Source organism: Crocodylus porosus, unplaced genomic scaffold (assembly GCF_001723895.1).
Source record: "Crocodylus porosus isolate Cpor-Errol unplaced genomic scaffold, CroPor_comp1, whole genome shotgun sequence".
NCBI classification, from domain to species: Eukaryota; Metazoa; Chordata; order Crocodylia; family Crocodylidae; genus Crocodylus; species Crocodylus porosus.
The window spans coordinates 63071189-63096803 of NW_017728950.1; the positions used below are offsets into that span (position 1 = coordinate 63071189).

A 25615-nucleotide genomic window follows, 5' to 3' on the forward strand; every position below is an offset into this window, starting at 1 on the left:
TAGGGTGGGAGGGGGCTGGGAGATCATTATCTTCATGGTTACGGAGCTAGTACTGGGAGCTCCCTGCTGGTAGAGAGCTTGTTCTCTGCCCAGCTCAATGATCAGGATGCTGGGTGAGGAACAGGCTGGGGAGTGGCGATACATGGAATCTGAGTGATCTCAGAGCTGAGCAGGGAACAGACTGCTAACACCTGCCCAACGATCACAGGTCCCAGCCCCATGCTCCAATTGGGTGATCGAGGCACTGGGCTTGGAAAGAGCTGCAGCAGTTGGGTAGGTCCCAGCCCCTTGCCCCAATCCACCAGTGAGGCAGCTAGCAGTGTGTCACCTCTAGGATCTTCCCTTCCCTTGCTGCTCTTTCCAAGTCCCCTGCCCTGCAATCAGGGAGCTGGGGCCAGGAGCTCCCTGCTGGTGGGGCGGGGGGAACATTGTCCCCACCATGGCAGCAGACAGCCCCTTGGGGCATGGTGCAGTGGCCCAACCACAGCTAGGAGACAGCTGTCTCCTGGCCCAGTGCTTCCTGCCAGCCCCTGGGCCAGCCCCATTCCCCCTGGTGCCGGAAGGGGCCCATTTCAGGGCCCCAGGAAGCAGGAAGAGTTTGCTGCCATTATCAGCAAATCTGCTCCTGCTTCCCTGCATGTGTAGACACCTGCCCAGGAGTGTTTACTCACAAGTAGTTTACTTGTGAGTAAACTGCTCCCACATCAAATGCATGTGTAGAAACACCCAAGGCGCATCTACATGACATGCTATGTCACCGTAGCGAAGAGCTACGGTGATGTAGCTCATTGCTACAGTGATGTAGGGTTGGAAACAACCTGTGGGTACTGCATGGTCAGGGGCACGTGTAGGTGTACCCCCAGTGTAACAAAAGGAGATATCTCATAGATGCTTGGGTCTGAGAAATACAAGGGAATTATCTTTAACTCCCGATTGTTTTTGGAAGAAAACTTCATCCATGACATGCCCATTCTGTTTTCATTGTATGTGGCATTTTGTTCCTTCCTTCATAATATTCCCAAAATCTGAAGGATTTAGTCTCAGAAGATTAAAACAAGAGACAAATGTATCAACCTAAATCTTATTGTATCTTCACCCACATTAAGCATATTGCTTCGATAAATGAGATGCAAAATACTACATCTCTGTCCCCTCCAATCCAAAAGATTTGGAGCATAAAAGAGAAATTACCAGAATATGAGATGAAGGATGACATTTAAATGTTAACAGAATACATGGAATGGCCATATATTTAAGAAAAGAAAGCTGTAGGTAGTACAGTTCTCACATTTAGATAGGCAGTTAATTATGCAGGATGAAACTCTGTATAGGGGACAGTGGACATATGATATCCTTTTGCTGTTTAAAGTCATCAGGGAAATTAGACTGACAGGGTTTTTCTCATGTTTATGTAAAGACCTAAATTAGGAAGCAGTTTACTTTTTGCCTAAGCTAAAGCTTGCTCATACCAAATAAGACGACAATTCTACTTTGGATCAGTTCTGACATCAATTCACAAAGGAAGCAACCTAATTAATAGAACTTCCCATGTGCTTGCTCTATAACTTGGCTGCAAGAATATTATTATAGGTCACCTACTAGGTTCAGATACATCAGTGAAAGAAATTAGTAATAACGCCACCGATTTCAGCATCATTAATAAAATATGTCCATATCAGAAGCCTATGACCGATATATCACTTGCATTCTTAAAATGCTGAAGTGAACTTAAAAGAATGTAAAGGCCAGGTACAGACATTACACTTTTATTGGTATAAGTGATCAGAAACCAGGCTATACCTATAACAGAATAGAAGTTAGGTACACAAAATTGGCCTATACCCATAACACAACAGAAGTGTGGCACACATAGAATGATTTAAAAATTATGGAACCCAGTCTAAGATTTGCTCCCCCACCTCCCACCAAAGGTCAAATGTGCATTGTGTTTGCTGCTGATCTAAACTATGCCTCTTACAGAAAACTGCACAGCTTAGATTGATTCTGCCTCAGGTTTTCTGAATGACTGTACCTAGCCATATAGTGCTTTGTATTGGTCCTGTTACACAAGGAAAAAGTTCACCTCTCAAAGTAGAGCTTCTTATACTAAGCCGAACTTAGTTATAATGGTTTGAATGAGTATAGTGAACAGAAGTTTACTTTAGCCTAATTATAACACAGTTTGGCTTATTAGACTTTATTTGGCTGTAGCTGAATATAAAACATGCTAACATTTTAGACGTGATTGTTTCATTTTTGTATGCAGGTCTTACTCAACTGAGTTGGAAGGAACCTGAAAAACAGTTTTGTTGCTTCTTAACAAAATGCCAAAGGGATTTGCCTTCTTCCTAACCACAGCTTGTCTAAATTTGTAATGTACACAAACCGGCAGATGCTTGGCAGAACAACACTTTTCTACTGATACAGCTCCTCCAGTAATTACATTCTGGGAACGATATTGTTAATGCAGGAAGTGAATGAGAAATGAAGGAAAGAGGGAAATATTCTTGACTTTACAGTGCTTTAGTTTTCTATAAATGGATTCTATATAGCCAAAGCTCTGAGTACAGAACTAAGAATGCACTTGGAAATGTTTCATCCTCGTATGTAATTTTCACTATTTAAAGCAATTGTATTCTGCTATACTCAATTATAGATTGTTGATTGCTGGTAGACATATTAATGAACTTCAGGGATAAGTAAGTTCTCATGTTCTAAAGAATTCCTGCCATGACACGGGAAATGAGAATTACAGCCAAATCAGTTATAAAATTGAACACATTTTGACAAGATACAGTTGCTATTGTTAAATTAAGCAAAGGAAGATTTTAGGCTGAATATCAGGAAAAATTTCCTAATGATGGTATCTTTTAGATGTGGAATGGACTCGAAAAGGCAAATGATGGAACTGTGTTACTTGGTTATTAAATCTTGTGAAAAGAAGCAGAAAATGTAATACAAGGAACAGCCTCTCACTGGCAAGGGATGCACTAGATGACTTAATATGAATAGGTCTTTGCCATCTCTAACGCCTATTTCTTTGAAAGAACCCAGTTAGGACACAGGAATATTTTTTTTAGTGGGTTTTTTTCAAAAATCCAACTGACTGACTCTTTTTTCTAAATGCCACTGTTTGCAGAATATGTCGATTTTATTGTGGGGTATGTTATTCCCTTTCTGCACATAGTAAGACAATGCTGCATCAAATTAAAATTTCCAGGATTGTTTTGGTTCATAAGCAGGCTGTATTTCATAAAGAAAGGCAGGCACAGATTTGTTGCTGTTTGTTTTTCTTTTCAAAGCATGGTATCATCATGGTAACTTCTAGTGTTTTACTTTTCCAAATAGCCTATATGTTCCATATTCTCCACATTGGAACCCCTTTGCTTGCTGAAGGAGCAGTTGGAGAAATTTTCTGCCTTAGGGAATGTGTGTGCTGTTTTTAGGGTGCTCTCAAACTTTGGAGTAGAAATTTAATTCAGATCTAGTGCTACTTTGTGTAATTGTAACCATTTAGGCAGCTAACAGACTGGTGCTCTGACTTTCAAAGCAGCTGAGGAGGAATATTTTGGGCCTCTTAGTCTTGATGCTGTGACAAGAAAATATTTTCTGAAATTATATTATCTCACAGATACAGTGCATCAAAATGTGCTACCGAATTTATACGTAAATTAAACTTAGATTGAATTGAGTCATTCCTATTAATTTATAACTTGATTCAGCTCTCAAACTAAAAGCAAAGACTTCTGTTTTATTATATTACTACATTACTGTAATGACCAAGATACTGTTCCTGGCTGAGATACAGGACCTCCACTTAATTCAGGAGGTGCACAGTCCCACGAGAGGAAATGCCCTGTTGGACCTGGTCCTGGCCACAGGCGACAACCTGGTAAGGGGCCTCCAGGTTCTTGACCACTTGGGTGATAGCGATCATCACTTGCTGGAATTCACCACCCAGCGCAGGGTGTCAAGGGCCTGCAGCAAGGTGGTAGCCCTAGACTTCAAGAGGGCCAACTTCAACGAGTTGAGATTAGTGGGAGAGGCGCTGGGGTTCTCGAGAGCAGGGGAACTCAGTGCCCAAGATGAGTGGTCATTCCTTAAGAAGACAATACTCAGAGCTGAATGGGTGACCATCCTAACAAGAAGCAAGGGGGGCAGGAGTGCCCGAAAGCCCCCCTGGCTCACCAAGGGCATCCGGGAATGCCTGATTGCCAAAAAGATGGCGTATACCTGGTGGAAGGGTGGTACCATCACCAAAGAGGAGTATACCTCCTCTGATTGGGCCTGTAGGAGGGCTGTTAGGAAAGCTAAGGTGGACATAGAGCTAGGACTAGCTCCCAAGATCAAAATAATAAAAAGTCCTTTTTCAAATATATAGGGATGATGAAGAAAGCACTGGGAAACGTGGGGACCCTGCAAGATACTCTGGGCAATCCGGTGGTTGTGCCAGAGGAGAAAGCAGACCTCTTTAACCAACCTCTTTAACCAATTCTTCACCTCCATTTTCTTGTGCAGGGACTGGGACTCCCCCACCATGATGCAGGACAGACTTGAGGGGAATGCCTCTAGACCTCAGGTTGGGGAGGACTGGGTTAGAGAGCTTCTGGAGGGGCTGGACATGTTCAAATCAGCGGGTCCAGATGCTCTCCACCCCAAGGTGTTGAGGGAACTAGCTGGGGTTATTGCAGGGCCCTTGGCACAGCTTTACAAGCACTCATGGTGCTCAGGCCAGGTGCCAGATGATTGGAAGGTAGCCAACGTGGTCCCCATCTTTAAAAAAGGCAGGAGAGAGGACCTGGGCAACTATAGGTCTGTCAGTCTTGATGCCTACCTGGCTGGAGTCTTTTGAGCCCAGTTTTTCTCCTGCCCAGGCGGGGGGTCGGACTTGAAGATCTACAAGGTCCCTTCTGACCCTACTTCTATGATTCTATGACCAGTTTGGATTTTTACTTCAAAAATAACTTTTAAGCATAGTGGCAGTTTAAAATCTTTGCAGCTACTGCATGCATTTAGTTCTGTATAAATAGCCCAGGGACTTTAACAGATTACAGGGAATGATCCCTTGTTTGAAGATCTGTGGCTGTAGATATACCTCATTCCTCCCACCCTCCATTTCCCTCCTGTTCTTTCTCCTCACCAAAGAAATAATTTTGGCCACAGAGGAATTCTTCAGAATGATTTTAGATAATAGGGTGCTGAACATCATCAAGGCATCCCTAGCATGTACCAGCTGTTCCTGCCATTCCTCGCTCTTCTTCTGTCTCACTGATCCTTAAGAATTCTCTGTCTCTCCCAAGAGTGATGTAAACTCTGTTACTCATAGTGGTGCGAGGGCAGCTCTTGCTTGCCAACATGACAAGGAGGGCACAGTGGGAGGATAGGAACAGCTGCTGCAAAATTTGAAGTTACTTGTTACTGATGACGAGTGCATGCCTCCAGATACAAAACAGTTGCCATGCATAACAGATGGGACATTGGGATGTTTCCCAGTCTACTGATATATCAGTGTGCTCCAGCTTGAAATAGCTGAGTGATGACCCTCAGAGGAAAAGTCATTTGAATCATTTGTCTTCTACCAATTAATAACCATTTTCCCCACAATTCAGAATTCAGAACATAAATCTTTCATGCACTCTGATCGACTAGTTCTCTTGACTTGTATCTTGTCTTATTCATGGAAGCTGAATCGTGATTGATATCTCTTGTGGCAAAGACTTATTTTTATTCATTTGATGTATTAAATGAATTTTAATTCATTTAAGTTTTGCCCTTCTGTATATCCATGAAACTACCACTCAGCTCCCGAATCATAGAATCATGGAGAAGTAGAGCTGGGAGGGAGTTCCAGAGGTCAGTTAGTCCAACCCCCTCTCCCTGAGACAGGATCATCCCTATCCAAAGCATCCCATACGAATTCATGATCTAAACCCAATAAACTTTCAGATTAGTGACACTGCCTCAATTAACACCTGAAATCAGTTGAAGCCCTGTTGACATATCCGAGGGGATAATTTGGTCCATATTTTAGCATGTTAAATTCATGGCTTTATTGAATTATTAGAGGTTGTGCCTTTGATGTAAATTGGTATTCCTTATGGTAAAGTACTAAAAAGGAAAAAAAAATACTCATTTCCATTAGTACAAGTCCCCTGAACAGAGAAATATTTAAACCAGTGTATAATTTAAAAATATGCAACCTGTCTCTGAGATGTATTGACTAACTTCTGGCTTTTATTGCTGTCCTGTGGTATACCATTATCAGCATCCAAGATAAATTATTAGAATGTACATATATATCTTCCATTTGGTTTGAATGAATTATACAAAAACAGGTTTTTTGTGATTCATTAATTTATTATTATTCACATTATGTGTTCCACTATCTATCAGCAAGAGCTATCCCTTTGTAACTGTATTATGAGTTAGGACACTCATTACTTAAAACATTGTGATTAGAGGACAGACTGAATACAGGAACCATTTTATTTTGCTAATATTTGGTCTTGTTTGTCTTTTCCCTTTCCAGGCTACTACATGTATATTGAGGCATCCAACATGATTTATGGACAGAAAGCACGTCTGACTTCAAGATCATTAAGAGGGATTTCTGGAAAACAGTGCTTAACATTTTTCTATAATATGTTTGGAGCTGGGACTGGAATATTAAATGTTTATATGAAAAAGGAAGGTGGTAGTGAAGAGACTTTGCTATGGAGAAGAAGAGGTGAACAGAGCATCACCTGGCTAAGGGGCCTGATAGAATATGGCTGTGATACATACCATCAAGTAAGCAACGAACTGAACCATGAAAACTAAACTACATTTTTTCTGGAATTCATTTTTAGCTTGGAGAATGGCTTCTACTTCTATATTTTGAAAATCCCCAAACATTTTATATGGGGATCTGATGCAACTTGAATGGGAGCTAAGCAGGAAGGAAATAACATTCCAGGTGCAAAAAGAAGTAACATTTAAACTTGTCAAATACCTTTGAAATGCTTCAAAGGGTCAGCTTCATAAAAGCATGTGCCTTTTGAAATGTTCAAAAAGCAGCTGAAGCTGTTTCAAAATATTACCCCTTTTGAAATAAGGTACTGTTTTGAAGCGTTTCACTTTTTTTTATGTCTGCAGAAAGACAGGGCACTTGCAGATATGACTGGCAGCCTGCCAGACTGTCTAGCATTTGGATCCCATTCCTATGCCCTGGCTACTCTGGCACTTGGGATGCCTGGTTGGTGAAGCTTCTTGTAATGCTCCCAGGCTTAAAAATTTTGAAGTGTTCTAGCCAGGGGGCACCACAGGGCTGTACATGTCCCACAGAAGAAACTAAACCTTTAAAAAAATGTTTCAAGCCTGTTACACTTAAAAATGTTCAAAAGTTACTTCTGCCAGCACCCTCACACTGCTGTCAGACATTGTGTTCAATTTTGCCCATAACTGGAGAAAGGATAGAAACACTTCTTGTTCAGGATTTTTTACTAATGTTGAATGTGACATTATATCTGAACAAGACGAAAGATCAGAGAACTTACAATGGGGAGAATTAGAGCAGTAAATAAGTAGCAAATATGAAAATTATTTTGCTTGTATAATTGATGAGGTCATTTGTCTTTCTACATTAGAGTTATTTGAGTGGTATTGTTGTACCCTTTCTGCCTATGGTTCTGGTTATATCTGCTAGATCTCATTTCTCTCATATTTATAAATGTCATCTTTTCTCCAGCTATAAAACAGTCTTGCAAGGAGTTGATATAATTCTAAAACTATGATAGAGTTCTTAGGTCTTTCCAAGGCTGTGGTTCTTCGAGTTTGGCACAAAGGCTAAGGGCCTGTCTACACAGGGGAATAGCCCTGAATAACTGAAGCATGCAAGCTCCGCACATACATACATTTTTCATAAGAGTGTCTTTTTGCAGGTTAGTGTAGTCCATTCTAGATGGAAATAAAAAATGGGCCCTACAAAATAGGGCAGTCAGTGTGGAATAAATGTCCACATAGGTATTAGTGTGGAATAGCTGCTATACTTCAAATTCATACCTTAGCTTATTTTGTAATAGTGTCTCCATTGACCTGTTCTAACCTGAGGAAATAAGTGCCAGTTAGGGGGTAACTCCACGAGACTCCTCTGGACCCTACAGGCCATGCCATGTGTTTAAATTAAAGCTGGATAGAAACCAGCTATGAAATTATTGCACATTTTTAAGCACTAACTTTGTAGCTGGTTGGCTTTTTATAGCTAGATGGACATTTTTATGGCATAATAATTACTTTGCATGTGTGGCTGGTCTTACTTTGCATATGTGGCCAGTCTAAATTTATTGCATTAAATATGTAACATATGGCAAGGGCCTGACTGTATTAATTCTTCACAGAGCTAGCTTTTCCAGATTGGTTTTGCAGGTTGACTTTTCCCATCTGAGGACATAGTTGCTGTGATTTCCTGTGCCGTTTTGTTTAATTCATTATGGAAGTCTAGCTGGTTGCTTGTGTATGCACTGTGTGGCAATGAGGCACTGAAGTGTGTAAATAATTTCACAGTGTGGTTCCTGTTACTTAGAAATATGCTGCAATCAAACCCCAAATCTGAGCACTGCTAAATACTGGGAAAGTTTCAAACCAGATCCGATAATTAGGAACCTCCAAATATTGTAATGGTTAGAAATGCATAGGAAAGGACATGACTGGAAGTCAATGGAACACCTGAGTGATAATGGGAATTATTTACTGTGAGATTCGTGAATGTGTTCAGTCTAAAGTTACTGCTAATAGCAGTGAATGTATAGTTTTACTTTATGTTTATAATATATTTTGTGCTTGCTAGTCTGGCAGGACTCTTTCCCACACTTGTGGCTTGAGTTATTTATTTATGAATGCCCTTGCATAAACATAACATTTAGTATGAATGATAACTAAATATAATTGTAGATTAATTTACAAAAAATGTTTTATACAAGTACTGACCCAGTACTTTAATTGCACAGATACAAATATACACATTTTAAAAGGGAAGCAAGTCTGTCTGCCCTTTTCTTAATACTTCTATATATTTTTGCTTGTATTCCTTCTCTATAACTGGCTTTACACTCCTCTGTCTATGTCACTGTAGATCAAGTAACTTTATCTTCAGTTAATTATGGACTCACTCATGATATGTCATTGTAGTGGGATGTCAGTTTACATCATATAGTCTTTATTTCCCTCAGACCAACTTGTCTCACAGGGAACAACATAACAAGCAAATAGCAGTGGCATCACCAACAAAGGGTTAACTCACAGTCTAGGATCTTTTCCCAGACCCGGAGAGGGCAACTCTGGCTCTGTGCTGCTTCAGCACCACAGTCTTCCCTCTTTCTCTCTGAAGCGAGTTCTCTGGCTCACTGCTACAGCCTCTGGCTCCACAATACAAAGTTATCTCAAACCTTCTGGTCTTTTCCCAGACCCTGGCTTGGTGGTGCAGCTGCCAGCCATACAGTCTTCCCTCTCTCTTCCTCTGTTCTATTGGCTCCTTTTCCTGGGAGCCTTTTACCTTCATTCGGGTTGGTTCATCCTTAACAGCTGACCCAACCTTCCAGGCAAGCCAGACAATCATTCTCCTACTGGCTACAGACCTGAGGCATGTAGCCTGCTACAGTCCTACAGTTAAGAATGTACATTCTAATAGTTTTATATAACATATTATAATTGCTTACTTTCTCTTCTGGACCACTGGTCATCTAGAATATAGCTACTGGTAATTAATCTTTAGAGTCACTTATTCCAAATTCCTTAGCCAAAAGACTTCTGTGAAAGAACTCTAGAATGGTGTCACTTGAGTCAAAACCAGGCAAACTCTTATATATATATATTGGTGGTCCTTAGGATACAGCACTTATGACAGATTTCTAAGAACTCATGCTTTTGCTAAGAATGTCACATGCCTCAATTCTCTGACCACCTAGAATGAAATTTTCTAAAACATCCTAGTGACTGATTACATTAAATTATTTTCCTAGAGCAGCCTTAGATGATGTATTACATCTTACATTACAGTAATGTTTTGTATTTAGAAAAAAAGAATATCTTCCAAGAGATGATACTTATAAAAACTGTGTGTTGTGTTTTTACAGATCATATTTGAAGCAATTAGGGGAGTCTCCATAAGAAGTGACATTGCTATAGATGACATTGTCTTCCAAGCAGGACCCTGTATAGGTAAAAGAAATGGACTTGCTTATACAATTGGGAAATATCTAAGTTGTACAGATAGTAGGTTTAGTGATAATTGATACTTCTCTCTCTGAGTTATCAGTGAATTAATCTCAGAGTAATACGGTATTAAGAGATGCTAGGCTGCTGGTGGAGACATTGTTTGGATTAGATATAAAAACAAAGTCTTAACAGTAAGTCAAATTTCCCTGGCACTCTTTGGAAACACATAGCTCTAGGCCTAGTTTTTTATTTAACACCCAGCAGTAATTAAATTATGTAAAATGAAGAACAAATATGAAAATACTTAAAATATCCTTCCCTCTTGTCTGCTTTAGAAATGGAAGACATGATTTTGCATTCATCAGGGTATTCTGAAGACCTCAATGAAATTGAATACTGAATGCATTTTTCTGATACAGTTGAAGAACTATGTAAGTTTTATACATGAGGAACTGCACAACTCCTTGTTTTTTTAAAAAAAGAATGATAAATACTGTACTGTTTTGAATATGTTACTGATATGTACAGCAGACTCAGAGCACTCCTGCTCCTTGCATTTGCAACAGAATTATTGACTCAGGGCTTTTCAAATATTTCTATTGTATTATATTGTCTTTTGCATGTGACATCAATTATTACATAAGGGCTTTCCATTTTGCACAGATCATTCAAAAATACTTTAGAGCTTTTTTGTAAATCTTTTTGGCATAAACGTAAAGAGAATTAAAATCTGATGTGCTATCTTAAATCTGCATTCAGTGAATGTTTTGGGTTGGGTAGAAAGTGGGTTCTGCTGTTTTTTATTTCAAGGCTTATACATATTTTGAAATAATGAAGTAAATAGTATTAGTTGTTAGTAGTACACTGCAGATTGAATGCAATTATTCATTATAACAGATCTCTCAGAAGATATAATCTCATACTGGTAATACTTTAAATGTTCCATATGAATGATTTTTTGTTATTTCTTGCCAGAGCAATTACAGTAATGAATCTATTTGTCATCCATGTGTATAACAAATGGACTTCCATTAATGTTCCAGTGCAATTCAGTGTAAGTTAATGCTTTATTAAAATGCAATGCTGTTGCCTTGCGTGTCTTAGAGACAGCACACTTTTTAAAAAATGTAAACATAGTTATTTAAATAAATTGGTTTATACATTCACATAGAATATACTTTTTATATGCTGTACCCAACCACAACTGATTTTCATTTATGTTAATAAGAAATTGAGCTCACACAACATGTTAACTCTTAGGACGTGATATGTGTGTCTTTGTATTCAGGATTGCTGTTTTAAAATTACCCAACTATCTAATAAAAGTAATTTTAAATAATTTCTTATTTTATTGCTCCACTTTTCTCTAATAATTGCCATAATAATACACAGTCAAGCCTTGAATTTTTAGATAATTAAAGGGCTTGAACCTTCAGTACATTTGGCATACCAGCAGAACAAAACATCCCTGCAGCCTGTTTATTCTGCTGTTAAGAGTAATCATTCATTCCATCATTGGCTATCCCTCAATATGAGGATAATGTCTGCCAGGGGGGTGATTTCTGCTGAGATATGACAAATAGTGCCTTGGATGTGGGCAGGGGGGAGGGGCACAAGTGTTGGCCAGGACATTTGTGCACGTTCCTTCCTCCTCTGCCGTTTCTTGGCTTCCTGAGTAAGACAGTTCTCTTTAAAGTAGGCTGTAGCTTAATGTATGGTGCAGTGCCACTGAGACCTGTTACCAGCCATCACTTCCCAGTTTGTAGGGTTAATGCCATCCTTCTTAAGGTATGCTTTCAGGGTGCTGTTGTAGTGCTTCCTCTGTCCTCTGTGGGTCCTCTTACCATGACTAAGTTGAGAGAATAAAATTTGCTTTGGGAGATGAGTGTCAGCCATCTGCACACAGTGGCCAGCCCAGTGGAGTTGATGTTTCATGATCTTTGCCTCAATGCTGGTTATGCTAGCTGCAGAGACTATGCTGGCACTGGTGCAGTGGTCTTTCCATCTAATGCAAAGGATCTTCCTAAGGCAACATTGATGAAACCATTCCAGGCACTTAACATGGCTTTGATATGTCACCTACATCTCACAGCCATAGAGGAACGTAGGGGGATAACCACTGCATTGTAAACCAGGATCTTAGTTTCCATATACAGATCTTGGTCATCAAAGACACAGTGAAGCAGCTTTTTGAAAGATATGCTGGCACAGGAAATCCTATATTCTATTTCTAAATCAAGACAGACTGACTGACTGACTGACTGGGAGAGGTGACTGCCAAGGAAAATGCTTGATGTTTTCCAGGGGTTCTCCTCCCATGGTAATTTGTAGGGAGTGGGGGGCAGCTTGTGCTGGGGTAGACTGATGGAGCACTTTGGTCTTCCCAGTGTTACAGGCGAGTCCCAGGCTGTGATAGGCACCTGAGAAAAGGTCAAGGGTGGACTGCAGATCTGTTTCAGTGTGCACAAGGATAACACAGTTGTCAGTGTACTGAAGGTCAGTGATGTCAGTCTTGGTAACTTTTGTTTTACTGTGAAGGTGCGGCAGGTTGAAAAGCTGACTATCCATTTGATATTCAGCCCCAATTCTGGGAGGAAGGTGGTCATGGATAAGAATCAAGATCACAGGAAGGTAGATAGAAAAAAGGGTTGGGGAGATAATGCAGGCCTGCTTGACACCAGTATAGATGGTAAATGGGTCCATCACTGATCCATTGCAAAGGATTGTGGCAGTCATCCCATCATGGAGCAGCCTGAGGACACTGATGAACTTCAGTGGACAACAAAATCTAGCCAGCACCTTTCAGTTCATGGAGTTGAAGGCCTTGGTTAGTAGGGCTGTGTGATATGGCACTGTTCCATTTCGCCTTGAGTTTTGATGGTTCGACAGAACAGTGTTTCATCTCCAATTTCATTTTGAGTCAAAACAGCTGTTCCGTTCTTTTCCATCAAAACATAAAGGCTGTTTCGACCCTGTTTTGAGTTTTGCTGGGGATGGGAAGTTAGCCCAGCTGGGCTGACTTCCCATCCCCAGTGTGTTGGGGGCGTAGCAGCCCAGCTGGGCTCCTTCCTTTCCCCCATGATACATCGTGCTGGGGGCAGCACAGCTGGGCTGCTTCCTTGTCCCCTCCATGTTACATTACACTGGGGGCAGCCCAGCTGGGCTGCTTCCTGTTTCCCCACAGTACATCGCATGATGTAGCACGGGGGGCCAGGAAGCAGCCCAGCCACCGCCCCTTGCCAGATCTTGTGCTGGGGATGGGAAGTCAGCCTAGCTGGACTGACTTCCTGTCCCCAGCGTACAGTTGAAACATTTCAACTTTCAAAACGTTTTGACCAGCCTCCTTTTTGTTTCAAGGCTATTTTGAGGGCCTTTGTTTTGTTCTGATTTTGCTGTTTCAACCTCGAAATTGGTTGAAACAGTGTTGGAATGAAACGGCCGACCAAATTTCGCGCAGCCCTATTGGTTAGGTCAATGAATGCCATAAACAGCTCCTCGTGTTGCTTTCTACATTTCTCCTGTATCTGTCATGCAACAAAAATCATGTCAGTTGTTCCCCAAGATGGTCTAAAGCCACACTGGAATTCTGGAAGGACATCCTTGGCAACAGGGAGGAGGCAATTCAGAAGGATATGAGTAAAAATCTTCCCAGCAATGGAGAAGAGAGCAATGTCTTGGTAGTTCCCACACACTGACTTGTCCCCTTTCTTGAAGATGGTCAGAATGTTGGCATTTTTAAAGTACGGTGGATCTTCCTCATTAACCCATATTTTGATGAGAAGTTGGTGAAATTTTTAAGCTAGTGCTGTTCCACCAGCTTTGAAGATCTCTGCAGGGATGCCATCTGGGCCTGATGCCTTATTGTTCTTGGTCTGAGTGATGGCACGCCAGACTTCCTTGAAGGCTGGGGGAACAGCAAGAGGTTCTATTACTAGGTGTTGAAGGATGAACTCAATGGTGACAGCTGACACCTCAGATTCACAGTTGAGCAGAGTCTTGAAGTGCTCCTTCCAGCATTGCTTGATGGATACATCATCCATGAGAAGGGTGGAGCCATTCTGGGATCGCAAAGGGGTTGGGCCATTGGAACATGGCCCAGGAACAGCTTTTATTGCTTAAAAGAAGCTTCTCATGTCATGTTGGTCAGCATGGGAGACATGTGCCACTTTAGTCAGGAGGGGCACGTGCCTGCCTAGCGACCAGCTAGTGACTGGGAGGTGGGTCCCCCTGTGGCAAAACTTACTGACTGGTGAGTGGCCATGCTGCTCCCAAAAGCAGACGCGGCACTCCCAGAAGTGGCTCCGGTGCTTCTGGAAGTGGCCGTGGCCTACATCCGGCACTCTCGCTCCCTGGCCAGTGCTTGCTCGCTTAAGCGGGGAACACTGCCAGTCAGGGGATGCACCAGTGCTCTCAGGGGGTGCACGTGCACCCCTGTGCACCCCCTATGTGTTGCCACTGTTGGTCAGCAAAATTCTGGATCTCCATAGCCTTTGCTTACCACCACTGGTTTTTGATGTCCCATAGCCTCCTCTGAACTACAGATTTGGAGTATTCTGTATGTAGCCAACATAATAATTCCTGTGCCAACTGCCATTCACTGTCAGCACAGGGTATGTGACCTGCGAAAAGGGAGTAGCTTAGGAAATACTCCTGTGTACACCAAAAGATGCCAGCTGCTTTTAATGGCCACTTGGTTCCATCAGCAGATGGTGCACATTAGACCAAATTTCAGGCTACTCTAATTTATACCTGGAGTACAGTCCAATGCAGAGAGCTCCTCCCTACCTTCTCATGTTGCATGGATCAGTACTTGGCCAGTTCTTTTCTTAAGTACTAGAGGTACAAATTATTTATATGTATGGGTATTTCCTTACCAGAAACCCTCGCTTTTTGCAGGTTTGGCATTCGCAGTTTCAAATATTCGTGAGTGCCAAACCCACATCTTAAATACACTTAAAGGAGCTCCTCAGGAGTGCTGCGCTCCCGCTGCTGCCAGTGCAGCTATGCCCCCGCCCCAGCCACCGGGGGCACTGTATTCATGAATGCAGTGCCTTATTCACGGATTTCGCCATTTGTGAGGGATATGAGAACGTATCCCCTGTGAATGGCAAGGGTCTCCTTTATATGTGTGTGTGTGTGTGTGTGTGTGTGTGTATGTGTGTGTGTGTATACACGTATGTATGTATGTATATAATTTGTATATCCATAGATATAATTTATATATATATCCTTTGTGTATCCATATATATTACAGCTACACATATACAAATTATATACACACACACCCATACATATATGTGTATATACATACACATATATACATATGTGTGCATGTACATATATATGTGTGTGTATGTATGTATATATATGTGTATGTATGCGTGTGTGTATATAACACCCCCCCACACACACACCAAAATTTTGATTTGTTAATGAGCAAATGCTGACTGAATCATGGGCATTTTGGGGGAATTAAAGGCCAAGGAACCGATGCCTTCAGGGCTAGCTGAGGTGAGGACTGTTAATTCAAGTAGGTTGCCAATCCCTAAGAAATGCCTAACACTAACATCATTGTTTCTATTACACACTGAAAATGAAAACAAATGGAAATTATGACATGTGGTAAGGGCTGATGCAGTTTTTCAGTTGTTCAGAAATAGAAAGCAACACGTGTGTCAGCCAAATGACTGACTCATCTCTCAACCTCCCTCACAATTTACAGCACACAATTCAAATTAGGCAGCAGGAAAACGCATTCAAAATTAGGTGGTTAAAAGCATCAATCTCTGTTGCTATGGATAACTTGGAGTAAATTTTGTATGTTCCTATTTTATGGAATAAACAGAATACAGAATTTCTGCAAAAATCACATAAAAAGATATACAAGAATCAGATTTTGTTCTCTATTATGATGCAAGTCTGATTATCACCTTTCAGTTCCACTGAATTACTCAGAAATATGCTGATGTAACTGAGATCAGAAGCATCAGCAGTCTCAGATATACAGCCTAAATTCTACCCCTTGCTATACTTGGGAAACCTCACTGATGTTAGGATCCCATGAGAACAACAAAGAGCAGAATTTATCTCTAGAGAGTGAGGAGCTGTTTTGATTGCTGGAGGAAACCTCACTTCTTTCACCTCCAATTATCTGCTTCTCTATATCTGAATTAGAAAGGGGAGAAAGCAGAAAGGTAACATTCAATTGCTTCTGTGCCTCCTGTATTCTGAATTTCTCTAGGGCCCACCATGTAAGTTAGAGCAGTCTTTTAGGGCTGTGCAAAGCTTCAGTTTGCAATTCGATTCAGAGACCAGTACAGTAAAGAAACACAACACAGAAGAAAAAGTCACATATTCAGATTCATAGCACATCACAGAAGAAGACACCATATATATAGTTATTAATAATCAATCATAATTATGCAGAGCCCACTACACACAACACAGAGTAAACAAAACACAACACAGAAGTCAGACACACACACATTTTCCAGCACAGGAAAGATTAATATGAAGCGTGCTGGAAAGGCAGGTGCCAGGTCTTCTGGCAGGGGAGGGAGAGGGGCTAGAGGGGGTAGGGAGAGAGCTAGAGCTGCAAGTTCCGCTTCCCCGCCAAACATAGATGCAACCTCTTCCCTAGCAGCTATGAGGCTTCTGCTGACAGTGGAAGCAAGGAGGTGGGATCAGTACCTGATGTCCCTGCACCTGCACCACCTCCCCTAACTCCAGAAATAGGCACCAGCAGCAGAAAGATGGTCTCCTCCACCTCAATTTCATCTCCCAGCATGAAGCTCCCACTGCCAGAGGAGGAGTTGGATCTGGAACCAAGGGATCTAAGTGCCCTAGCTAAAGGAATTTTGGGGAATGAGGAGGAATCTGAGTTTGCTCCACACCCCTCAAAGTTCCCCTACAGCCAGGCCTCCTCCTCCAGAAAGCAGCACCTCGGAGGAGGTTGAGGAAGCTCAGGCAAGTGGCTTAGCTGAGTCAGGTCCTCCTGCTGTTGTGCCTTGGCCTGTTGAGGAGGGGGATAAGGAAGGATCCCTACCCTAAACCCATACATGGAGGAGTAGTGTAGTGTGGGATCATTTTTAGGTGGCAGATGATCCCAGGTTTGCTATCTGCCAGCACTGCCAAAGGCACATCAGCCAGGGCAAGGAGGTGAAACAATTTACCACCATGGCGATGCTGCTGCATCTCAGGAGAAAGCACCCCCTTGTCCTTCTTCCTGCACAGCCTGGCACCAGTGGGAGTGAGCCCAAAAGGAAGGCCCCTGTCCCCCCAAAGCAGAAGCAGGCTACCCTGGAGCAGTGGGAGAAAGCCACAGACAAAGGGGGGTGCATTCCCATTGTGAGTGAGAGCGCCCCGAGCATTGGGGAGATGCTTGCTCTGGATGGCTAGCGCTTCTTCTTAGTTGAGTGGCCAGGGTTCAGGTGGCCCATGGCATTTGTGGCCCCATCTTACCAAGTGCCCACATGCACCACCTTTAGCAGGACAGTGGTGCCCTCCCTGTATGATGCATGCAGGGAGTACTTGAGGGAGCTGTGCAAGGCAGGTCTGCATGTAGCCTTGTACTTCACCTCTGACATCTGGAGCAGCTGGGGTGGAGATCACACCTAGCTCTCCCTCACAGGACATTAGTGCAATCTGTCAGGCCATCAGTGGGCTCTCCTCCAAGCTGAGGTGCTGGATGGGTCCCAAATGGCAAAGGACATCATGGTGGCCATGAACTGCATGGTACAAGGGTGGCTCATTGGGTAGGGCAAGCTCACCCATGGGTTCATGGTCACCGACAATGGGGCCAATATTGTCAAGGTGGCCCATGATGCCAACTTTGTTGGCATCCGCTGTGTGGCACACAGGCTGCACCTCATGGTCAGGGATGCCTTGGAGGGAGACAGGGCTGCTGGTGATGGCACTGCCACTACTACCGCTATGAGCCACCTCATTTCAAAATGCAGGAAGTTGGTGGGCTATTTCCACCACAGCACCAAGGATGGCAAGATGCTATGAGAGAAACGGGCAGAGCTGAGTATCCCGCAGCATGAAATCATGCAGGATGTGGAGACTCAATGGAACTCCGCATACCCGATGCTGGAAAGGTTGGTGGAGCAACCGAAGGCCATCCATGAGATGGCCTTGCTTGAGATCGGAATCAGCGACCCCCTGAACAGAGCTAAGTGAAGTACCATCTCCCAGATCTTGGTGGTCCTCAAGCTCTTTCTCAAGGCCACTGAGACCATTAGCACTGGCGATGCCCTCCTTAGCCAGGTAATTCCCATAGTAAGGGAACTGTAGAACCAAATGGAGAAGTTTAAGGGGATCAATGTTCTTGGCTGGGGCAAACCACTGTTACCAGACGTGCAGGCACTGGTGAGGCAGCTGAAGGAGAGCATCAGGAGATGGCTGGATCCTTTGCGGTCCAGTACAGTCCACAAGCTGGTGGGCATGTGCGGCACAAGGGTGAACGGGAGCAAGTGCACTGGCAGCACCAAAACCCTCAATCACTGGACGCAGGTGCTGGTCAAGTCAGGGAGGCAGAAGCGAGGGAATGTGAAAGCAGGGGATCCACTTTCCCATGCCAGCAGTCACAGCATCAGCACTAGGGAGTCTCCTCCATGCCAGCTGCTGCCAATATCTCCCTGACAGCTGGCAGGCTTCATGGCTGCAGCAGGGCTAGTAGGCCTGCAGTTTTCCTCACTTGTGCCCTAACACAGACACAGTCACACAAGCACCCATGCCACAAGTTTTGCCTGTTAGCAGTCTGAGATGCAGGGCACCAGAAGCCCCTACACCCATCTCCTTGAAAGCTGGTAGACTTTGTGGCCTCATCAGGGGCCACCATCCCTCCAGTTTTCACTCTCCTGGTGCCTTAACACCCACACACAGTGTCACCCATGTCATGAGTTTTACTTGTCAGCAGCTTAAGATGCAATTTCCCAGAAATCCCTGCACCTCTCTCCTTGAAACAGGCTTCATGGCCTCAGCAGGGGCTAGCATGCCTGCAGTTTTCACCCTGCTGTGGCTTAACACACACGTGATGAGAGTTTTGCTTTTAATACTTTGAGGTACAGTTTCACAGAAACCCTCGCACCTATCTCCTTGAAACATGGCAAGCTTCGTGCCCCCAGAAGGGGCTACCGTACCTGCAAGTTTCATCCAAATCAGCCACAAAAATGACAAAGTTATAGGTATTTCATTGATTCCCCATTTTACTCTATGGCTGAATCTCTCTGAATAGGCACTGAATCTTTCGAAGCTGATTTGGCCAAATCAGTTCGGAACAGCGATCCAAATCTCTGAATCAAATCGCTGGCCTTTGAATTGGCTGAATCTGAATCTGAATCAAATAGTTCCCTATTCACACAAGCTTACAGTCTTTGAGCTTTCATTGTTACATAGTGGCAATAGGCAGGAAAACTGCATGGGACTTCCTCCACTGACAAGTACCTATTCTGTGATAGGGTAGGAAGTGGAATAAATCTGCTCCATCAGCTTTATAGTGGGTGTATCTACACGTGCACTTTAATGTGTAGCATTAAGGTGGCACATAAAAAACTGTGCTAATACACTACCGTGTAGTGTATTACAGTAGGCTATCATGCATTAAAGGTCACTAAAAAAAGTGTTCACTTTGCTACTGCGCATTAGGGCAGCTTAATTGCCTTTATGTAGTTCCTCACATTAGAGGTGCTAAACTTAATGTGCAGTAGCAAAAGCGCATTAATGCATGTGTAGACACGCCCAATATGTATAAACCCATCCCATCCATAGTAGGAGTTGGGGATAATTCCTAAACATTATGTACACTTTACATCTTTAGAGCAACTTAAAGAGACCACAAAGATTTGGGGACAATGCCGGTACTATGTTAGGTTAATCATCCACCTAAAAAATCTCTTCAGAAGTTAGAGGGACAAATGAATAAATAAGAAACCCCTGTATGTCCTCAGCTCTGTGGACAATGCCATTGTAACCATGAAATAGAACCTTCAGCAGCAAATACAGGATCCCAGATTTTCAGTGGATTATTTGTTTGCTGTAGAAACAACTTTGTAATGTAGTGAAACCAAAGTTGTTCTTTCAGAACAACTTTTTCCATGGTCTCCCTTCTGTATAATAAATCAGCTTTATTTTGCTATCTATACAATATTTTTATTAACTCTTCATTGCTCAATTTTACTACTTAAAATGGTCCCAAATTCCACTCTCAGTTACATTAGTGCAAATCCTCAATAAATAAAGATTTCCTGGTTTATGCCAGTGTCAGTGAGATCAAATACTGACCCCTACGTATTTCAGACCAAAATGTATTTTATGGGCTGATTCAACAAAATGTAAATCCAATTTTACTTTCATGTAATTCCATGCAAATATCTCATGATGAGCACCCAAAAGTTTAGTACTTGTCACAGCCTGGAACACCACCTAGTACACACATGTTCCAGAGACTTAGTGTCAATGCTTTATTATTGAATAATTTTATCTGATTTTGAATACATATAAAGAACGGGCTCACCAGAACTGCAAGTGCTCTTTTTGTAAATTTAAAGGCTATACAGTTTGAGAGCAATGCTGAAATAGGCAAGAATTGCTCTTATGTTACCACCTACTACAGAAGCTCCTACTCCTCACATTCTTACCAAGCAAAAACAAAAATCCGCCCCTTGCTCCTTCACACAAACCCTACTATTATCTCTATGTTTTTGTGTGTAATTAATGTAACCATTTAACCTAGAGGTATACTTACCATTTTTTAAATTGTAGAACTTCCTTTACAGCAACTTTTACATTGTAATTTCATATGATTTCATAAGTTGGCCTCATGCTGGGAAGTATAATTAAAGTGGTAGAGAGACATCTCCATTCAATGAATGTAGAAACATTTACCACTCCCCCATTTATACTTATCTTTCTCCACACCCATCTCCATGCTCCATTTTTATTTCTTTCCTTTCTCCTTTTGTCTATTTTGTCCTATCTCTTCTATTCTCTCCTTTTTGTTCTTAACTTTCTTTGAAATTTTCTCTCTCCCATTCTCATTCTCTTCCACGTACACCTCCATTGCCATTGCTCCTTCTCTCTTGCTTTCCCCATCTTTAGAACGTTCCATATTTCTGCCATATCAGCTTTCAGATCTTTACCTCATCCATCACTCTTCTCTCATGCCTGCTCTTTTCTGGGGTATCGTATTTCTTTTTCATCTCTCATCCACCACAACAGTGGCTCCTCTTCTCTCAGTTCAGCTTATTCTTCCTCTCTACCCTACTCCAGTAACCGCTTCTTCCAAGACTTGGAGAAAGACAATTGTTTTCTCTGTCCCTCTATACTAGCAGCCTAATACTAAACTGGCTGCTTAGTGTAGCTGTCTTGTTCCCTTTGGCTGGAAGCCACACTAGCAGCTCAGCGGAGGTGTCAGCGCAAGTGTAACAAAAGGAAGTTGTAAATGTGCTAGTGCCATTGATGGAAGCCCTCTCTGTCCCAACAGTTAGACTGGAACACTCCACCACCATGAATCTGTTCTTCTAGGATCCCCTAACAAAAAGCAAAGAGATGCTGAATGAGCAGTGAGTTGTGGCAGTAATCACAGAAGCTCTCATTGTCTGTCATTGTGACAGACTGTGGTAATATTTCTGGGAACCTGCAGGCAGTGCTTTCTTAGTGGGGAATGGGACATCAAGAGATCAGTGGGCTAATTTGTTCATTAAGACCCAGAGTAGCACCAGATAGATTTCAGCCACAGCACCTGTAGAAGACTCACTGCTGCTTCTGGTGCTAAGGGGGAACATGACAGCAGAAAACATCTTGAAAAACAGGGGTATGCCCAGATATAAGGGACTGAGAGAGAAGGGCCTGAGGAGAAGCCTGAGATTTTGCGGGGACTGAAAACATTCAGGGCTGTTTTTCCTCTCAGAGACTGCCTGGAATGATGGCTTAGGCTTTGTGGCTCCAGAATGCTGCTTCTTGTATGGAGATTGACCAAAAAATGTTGTTTTGTATTTGAAACAAGAGCTGTTTGCTTTGTTGCATATGACTTGGGCATGCTCTGTCCCATCAAAGAGGTGAAGTTCTCTTCCAGAAGCTCATCCAGAAGGAGACCATAGATGATCAGAGAGGTCAGGACCAAAGGGCCAGGTCTTTGGGTCTGAGGAGTCAGGGGCTCACACTTTAGAAGCAATGCTTGGCCTGGCTTCCAAAGGAGTCTGTGCAAGGCTGGACAGGCAGGAGGGTAGCATTCCAAGCAAGTGCTGCCCCTGACACTTATTTATTCGCTTCCATGCTAAAGGATCCCTTTGTAACAAAAATAACTAGAAAATGTACTTTTCTTTGTTTTGTTACGAAGCAAAGACAAGTCAGAGATTTAAAATGATACTTTAGAGGTTGCAGAAACCAACATCTTTACTTGAAAGGTTTTGTTTGGCTCAAGAACTGACAATATTCAGTCCAACCCCAAGGAGTGAAAATATTTAGAGGATGCATATGTTTACATTAATAACTGTACATCCCATAGCCCTTTAAAATAATTTCTCAGTGATAAAATCATTTCCCTGTGAAAGAAGTGTTAGATTCTGCTGCCATCTAGTGGAAAGGACAGGATGATCTTCAGTGAAATCAGTAAACAATATTAAGCGTGTCTTAGTCTGACACAGTTATCTAAGCCTATCTTCTGTGTCTTACTGTTGTTGCTTAAAATGTGTGATGACCTTCCCTACTGCAAATTCTTCTATTCTGGCCAGTGCCTGATATGAGTCTTTTAATTAAATTATCTGTTATCTGGTCTCAGAATGCAGTGTTTCAGTCTGAGTTTGTCAGTCTCTTTTGGTAATACTGACATGCTATAGCTATTATCCATAACTTTTTCTAGGTATAGTTATGGAGTCTAGGTTTAAATAAACAAATTTTGATGTAATCCGCCTATGATTTGGAGCTGTTTGCTACCTTTATCCTCAGCTTCCTTCATGGTGTTTGCTAGTCTCACTTGATGCTTGTAGTTGTAAATTAGATTATCAACTCCTATATCCAACTAGCCTCTGTGTCTGTGTAACATTTAGTTCAACGGGGCCTGAATCCTAACCTGGGTGGTACATCCATATAGATAACAAAATCTATTGATGATATCTGTGGTACTTATTATCTGAGGCCCCTTCCAACTTTAATTTTCTATGATTCGATAACTTATATGGGAGATACATGAAGGAGACAATGAACCTAATAGGATGCAACCTTTTAAGGATACTCTTTAAAGAAGTTTAAATGTTCGGCACTTAAGAGAACAAATGAAAGGACAGCATACTAAAGCGTGACAGGTTAAACTCAAAACACATTGAGAAGAACTTACTTCTCATGTAGTGTATCCTAATCCTGAAAGAACATTAATCAAGCAAGCCAGCTGCGGCAAAAACACTTGTGATTTTTTAAGGAAAAAAAACAGGTGTCATTCTATGTCAATACAGCATAAAACAAGAGTGAACAACTTCTTAACTTGTTCCCACACGTATTGTCTCGATTTGTTGTATATACTGATGGAAATCATGCTCCGATAACATTTAGTTTCCAATTTACATGAATAGTTTGAACTTTTAAGTTTTTTTTGTGTTTCTGTCTTGTTGACAACAGGTTTATTGCACTATATTTACAACTTCTACAGCTAACCAAATAACACCTGATGCTGACTATTGAAAACTAACACACTGAGACTTACCTGACTGAGCAAATTAATTAATTTTAGCATGTTTCCCCATGGAATCAGTTGGTCATTTCCTTTATGTTTAAAGCCAGCTGATAACAAGTCAGGAAAATCTTTGGAGATACTGCAATAATGATAATCTAAATCCCAATTCCATCCAAACTTGAGATCATGAACAGGTCTGAAAATGTGCTGCTACTGTAGCTCTCTGCATTGATCCAGCACATGTTATGTCAAGGGGAGAGAGACAAAACCTGACGATAAGGTCCGTGATGCTCCTCCCTGCAGAGTTCTGCGGGCTGTGGCATTCAGCATTGGACTGAGGCAGCAGAGTGGAGCTGCAAGGGCGCATTTCATGGCAGCTCCGGTAGCAAGTCAGAACCTGCTCCAAACTTGTATCTGGAGATGACTCCTTTCCCTTCTTAAATGGGAGACAGGTTACACAAGGTGGGGAGCTCAAAAGAAGTTTGAGGTGATGATTACTATGTTGCTCCTTCATCTGTTTTGGGTATAGCTGCCAGCACCCTCCAAGCCTGCTCAGTGAAGGCAGACCTTTGGGTTTGTGCTCATGTCATTCAGCACCATGCAAGCTGCAAGGCAAGACAAGGCTGGTGACTCTGCGAGGCAAATAGATTACTGCAGAGTAACTTGACTTTACAACAGCATGGAAGTGGAAGGACACAGGAACACGAGAAAGCAGGGCTGGCAGGGACCTCACCAGGCCATCAAAATTGGCCCCAGGCCCAAGACAGCACCATCTCTAAACCATCCCAGCCCAGTATCTGTCCAGCTGGCTCCTGAACATTTCCAGGGATGGAGATTGCACAGCCCCTCTAAGCAGCCTGTGCCAGTGCCCCCACTAGCCTAGGGGCCCAGCCACAGGTTCAAATGAAAGCTGGATAAGAAGCAGCCATCACATGTTCAAGCACTAACTTACAGCCCTGTAGTGGGAGAGGCCATTATATGGTAGCTGTGACCCCACTCAATCTACTGTGCGATTGTGCCATGCATGTAACCTACGAGAGCCTCAGAGGCAGAAAGCCCCTCCCGCCTACCTAAACGCCCTCAGCCTACTGCAGCCTGAAACTCTTGGCCTACTCCTACCCGAGGTCACATGTCTTCAGGAGCCAAACCCCAGGACCACGCGCGGGCTGTTTGTGCCCGGGGGACTATATCCCCCAGCATGCGCCGCGCCCCCGTCCGCAGCGCATGCTGGGACGGCGCCTCACGAGCCGCGATGCAGGCTGGGAAGTGTAGTCCTCACAGGACTCTGACGAGAGCTTCCCCTCAGGAATACTTAGCCAGGGAGAAGAAGCCGAGCCGGCACCACCCACCCGGCCCCGCCCCTTCCTCCTCTGAAGGAGGAACCGCCCCCTACCCAGCCTCAGCCAGTGGCTAGCGCAATAAGGCGTCACGCGCCGGGCACAACGCGCAGCCCTAATCTCGCGCCTAGCGAAACTGAAAGTAACGGGCGGCCCCGACCTTCCCCACCGCCTCTCTCAGCCAATGAGGCTTCTCGTTACATCGCCTCCCGCTCTCCTTCAGCCAATAGGCTCGGGCGTCGCGCTCTGTTAGCGTTTCCTGACCCCCACCCGTCACCCTTTCCCCTTCCCGCCGGCATCTCAGCGCCTTGCTCAGCCAATGGGCCGAACACTTCGCTGAGCGCTGTGACGTCTCCCTCTCTCCCCGCCAATGGGCGCCGGGCGCGCGCAGCTGGCTGCTTCGGCTCTCCACGGCGCG

The 25615-nt window shown here is 43.1% G+C and overlaps 1 protein-coding gene across 3 annotated transcripts in view; it reads left to right on the forward strand.

Annotated features, from left to right (window-relative positions):
- MAMDC2 (MAM domain containing 2) overlaps positions 1-11533 on the forward strand; it is a 100810-nt gene extending 89277 nt beyond the window's left edge. For 2 of the 3 annotated variants that reach the window (XM_019555194.1, XM_019555195.1), the window contains 3 exons: positions 6530-6789; positions 10110-10194; positions 10527-11533. In XM_019555194.1, the coding sequence (XP_019410739.1) occupies positions 6530-6789; positions 10110-10194; positions 10527-10591 (410 nt within the window). In that variant the 3' untranslated portion in view covers positions 10592-11533. Of the gene's footprint in view, positions 1-6529; positions 6790-10109; positions 10195-10526 lie in introns of those variants that run through there. The other variant, XM_019555196.1, reaches the window with a different exon arrangement.
- The last annotated feature ends 14082 nt before the right edge of the window (positions 11534-25615 follow it).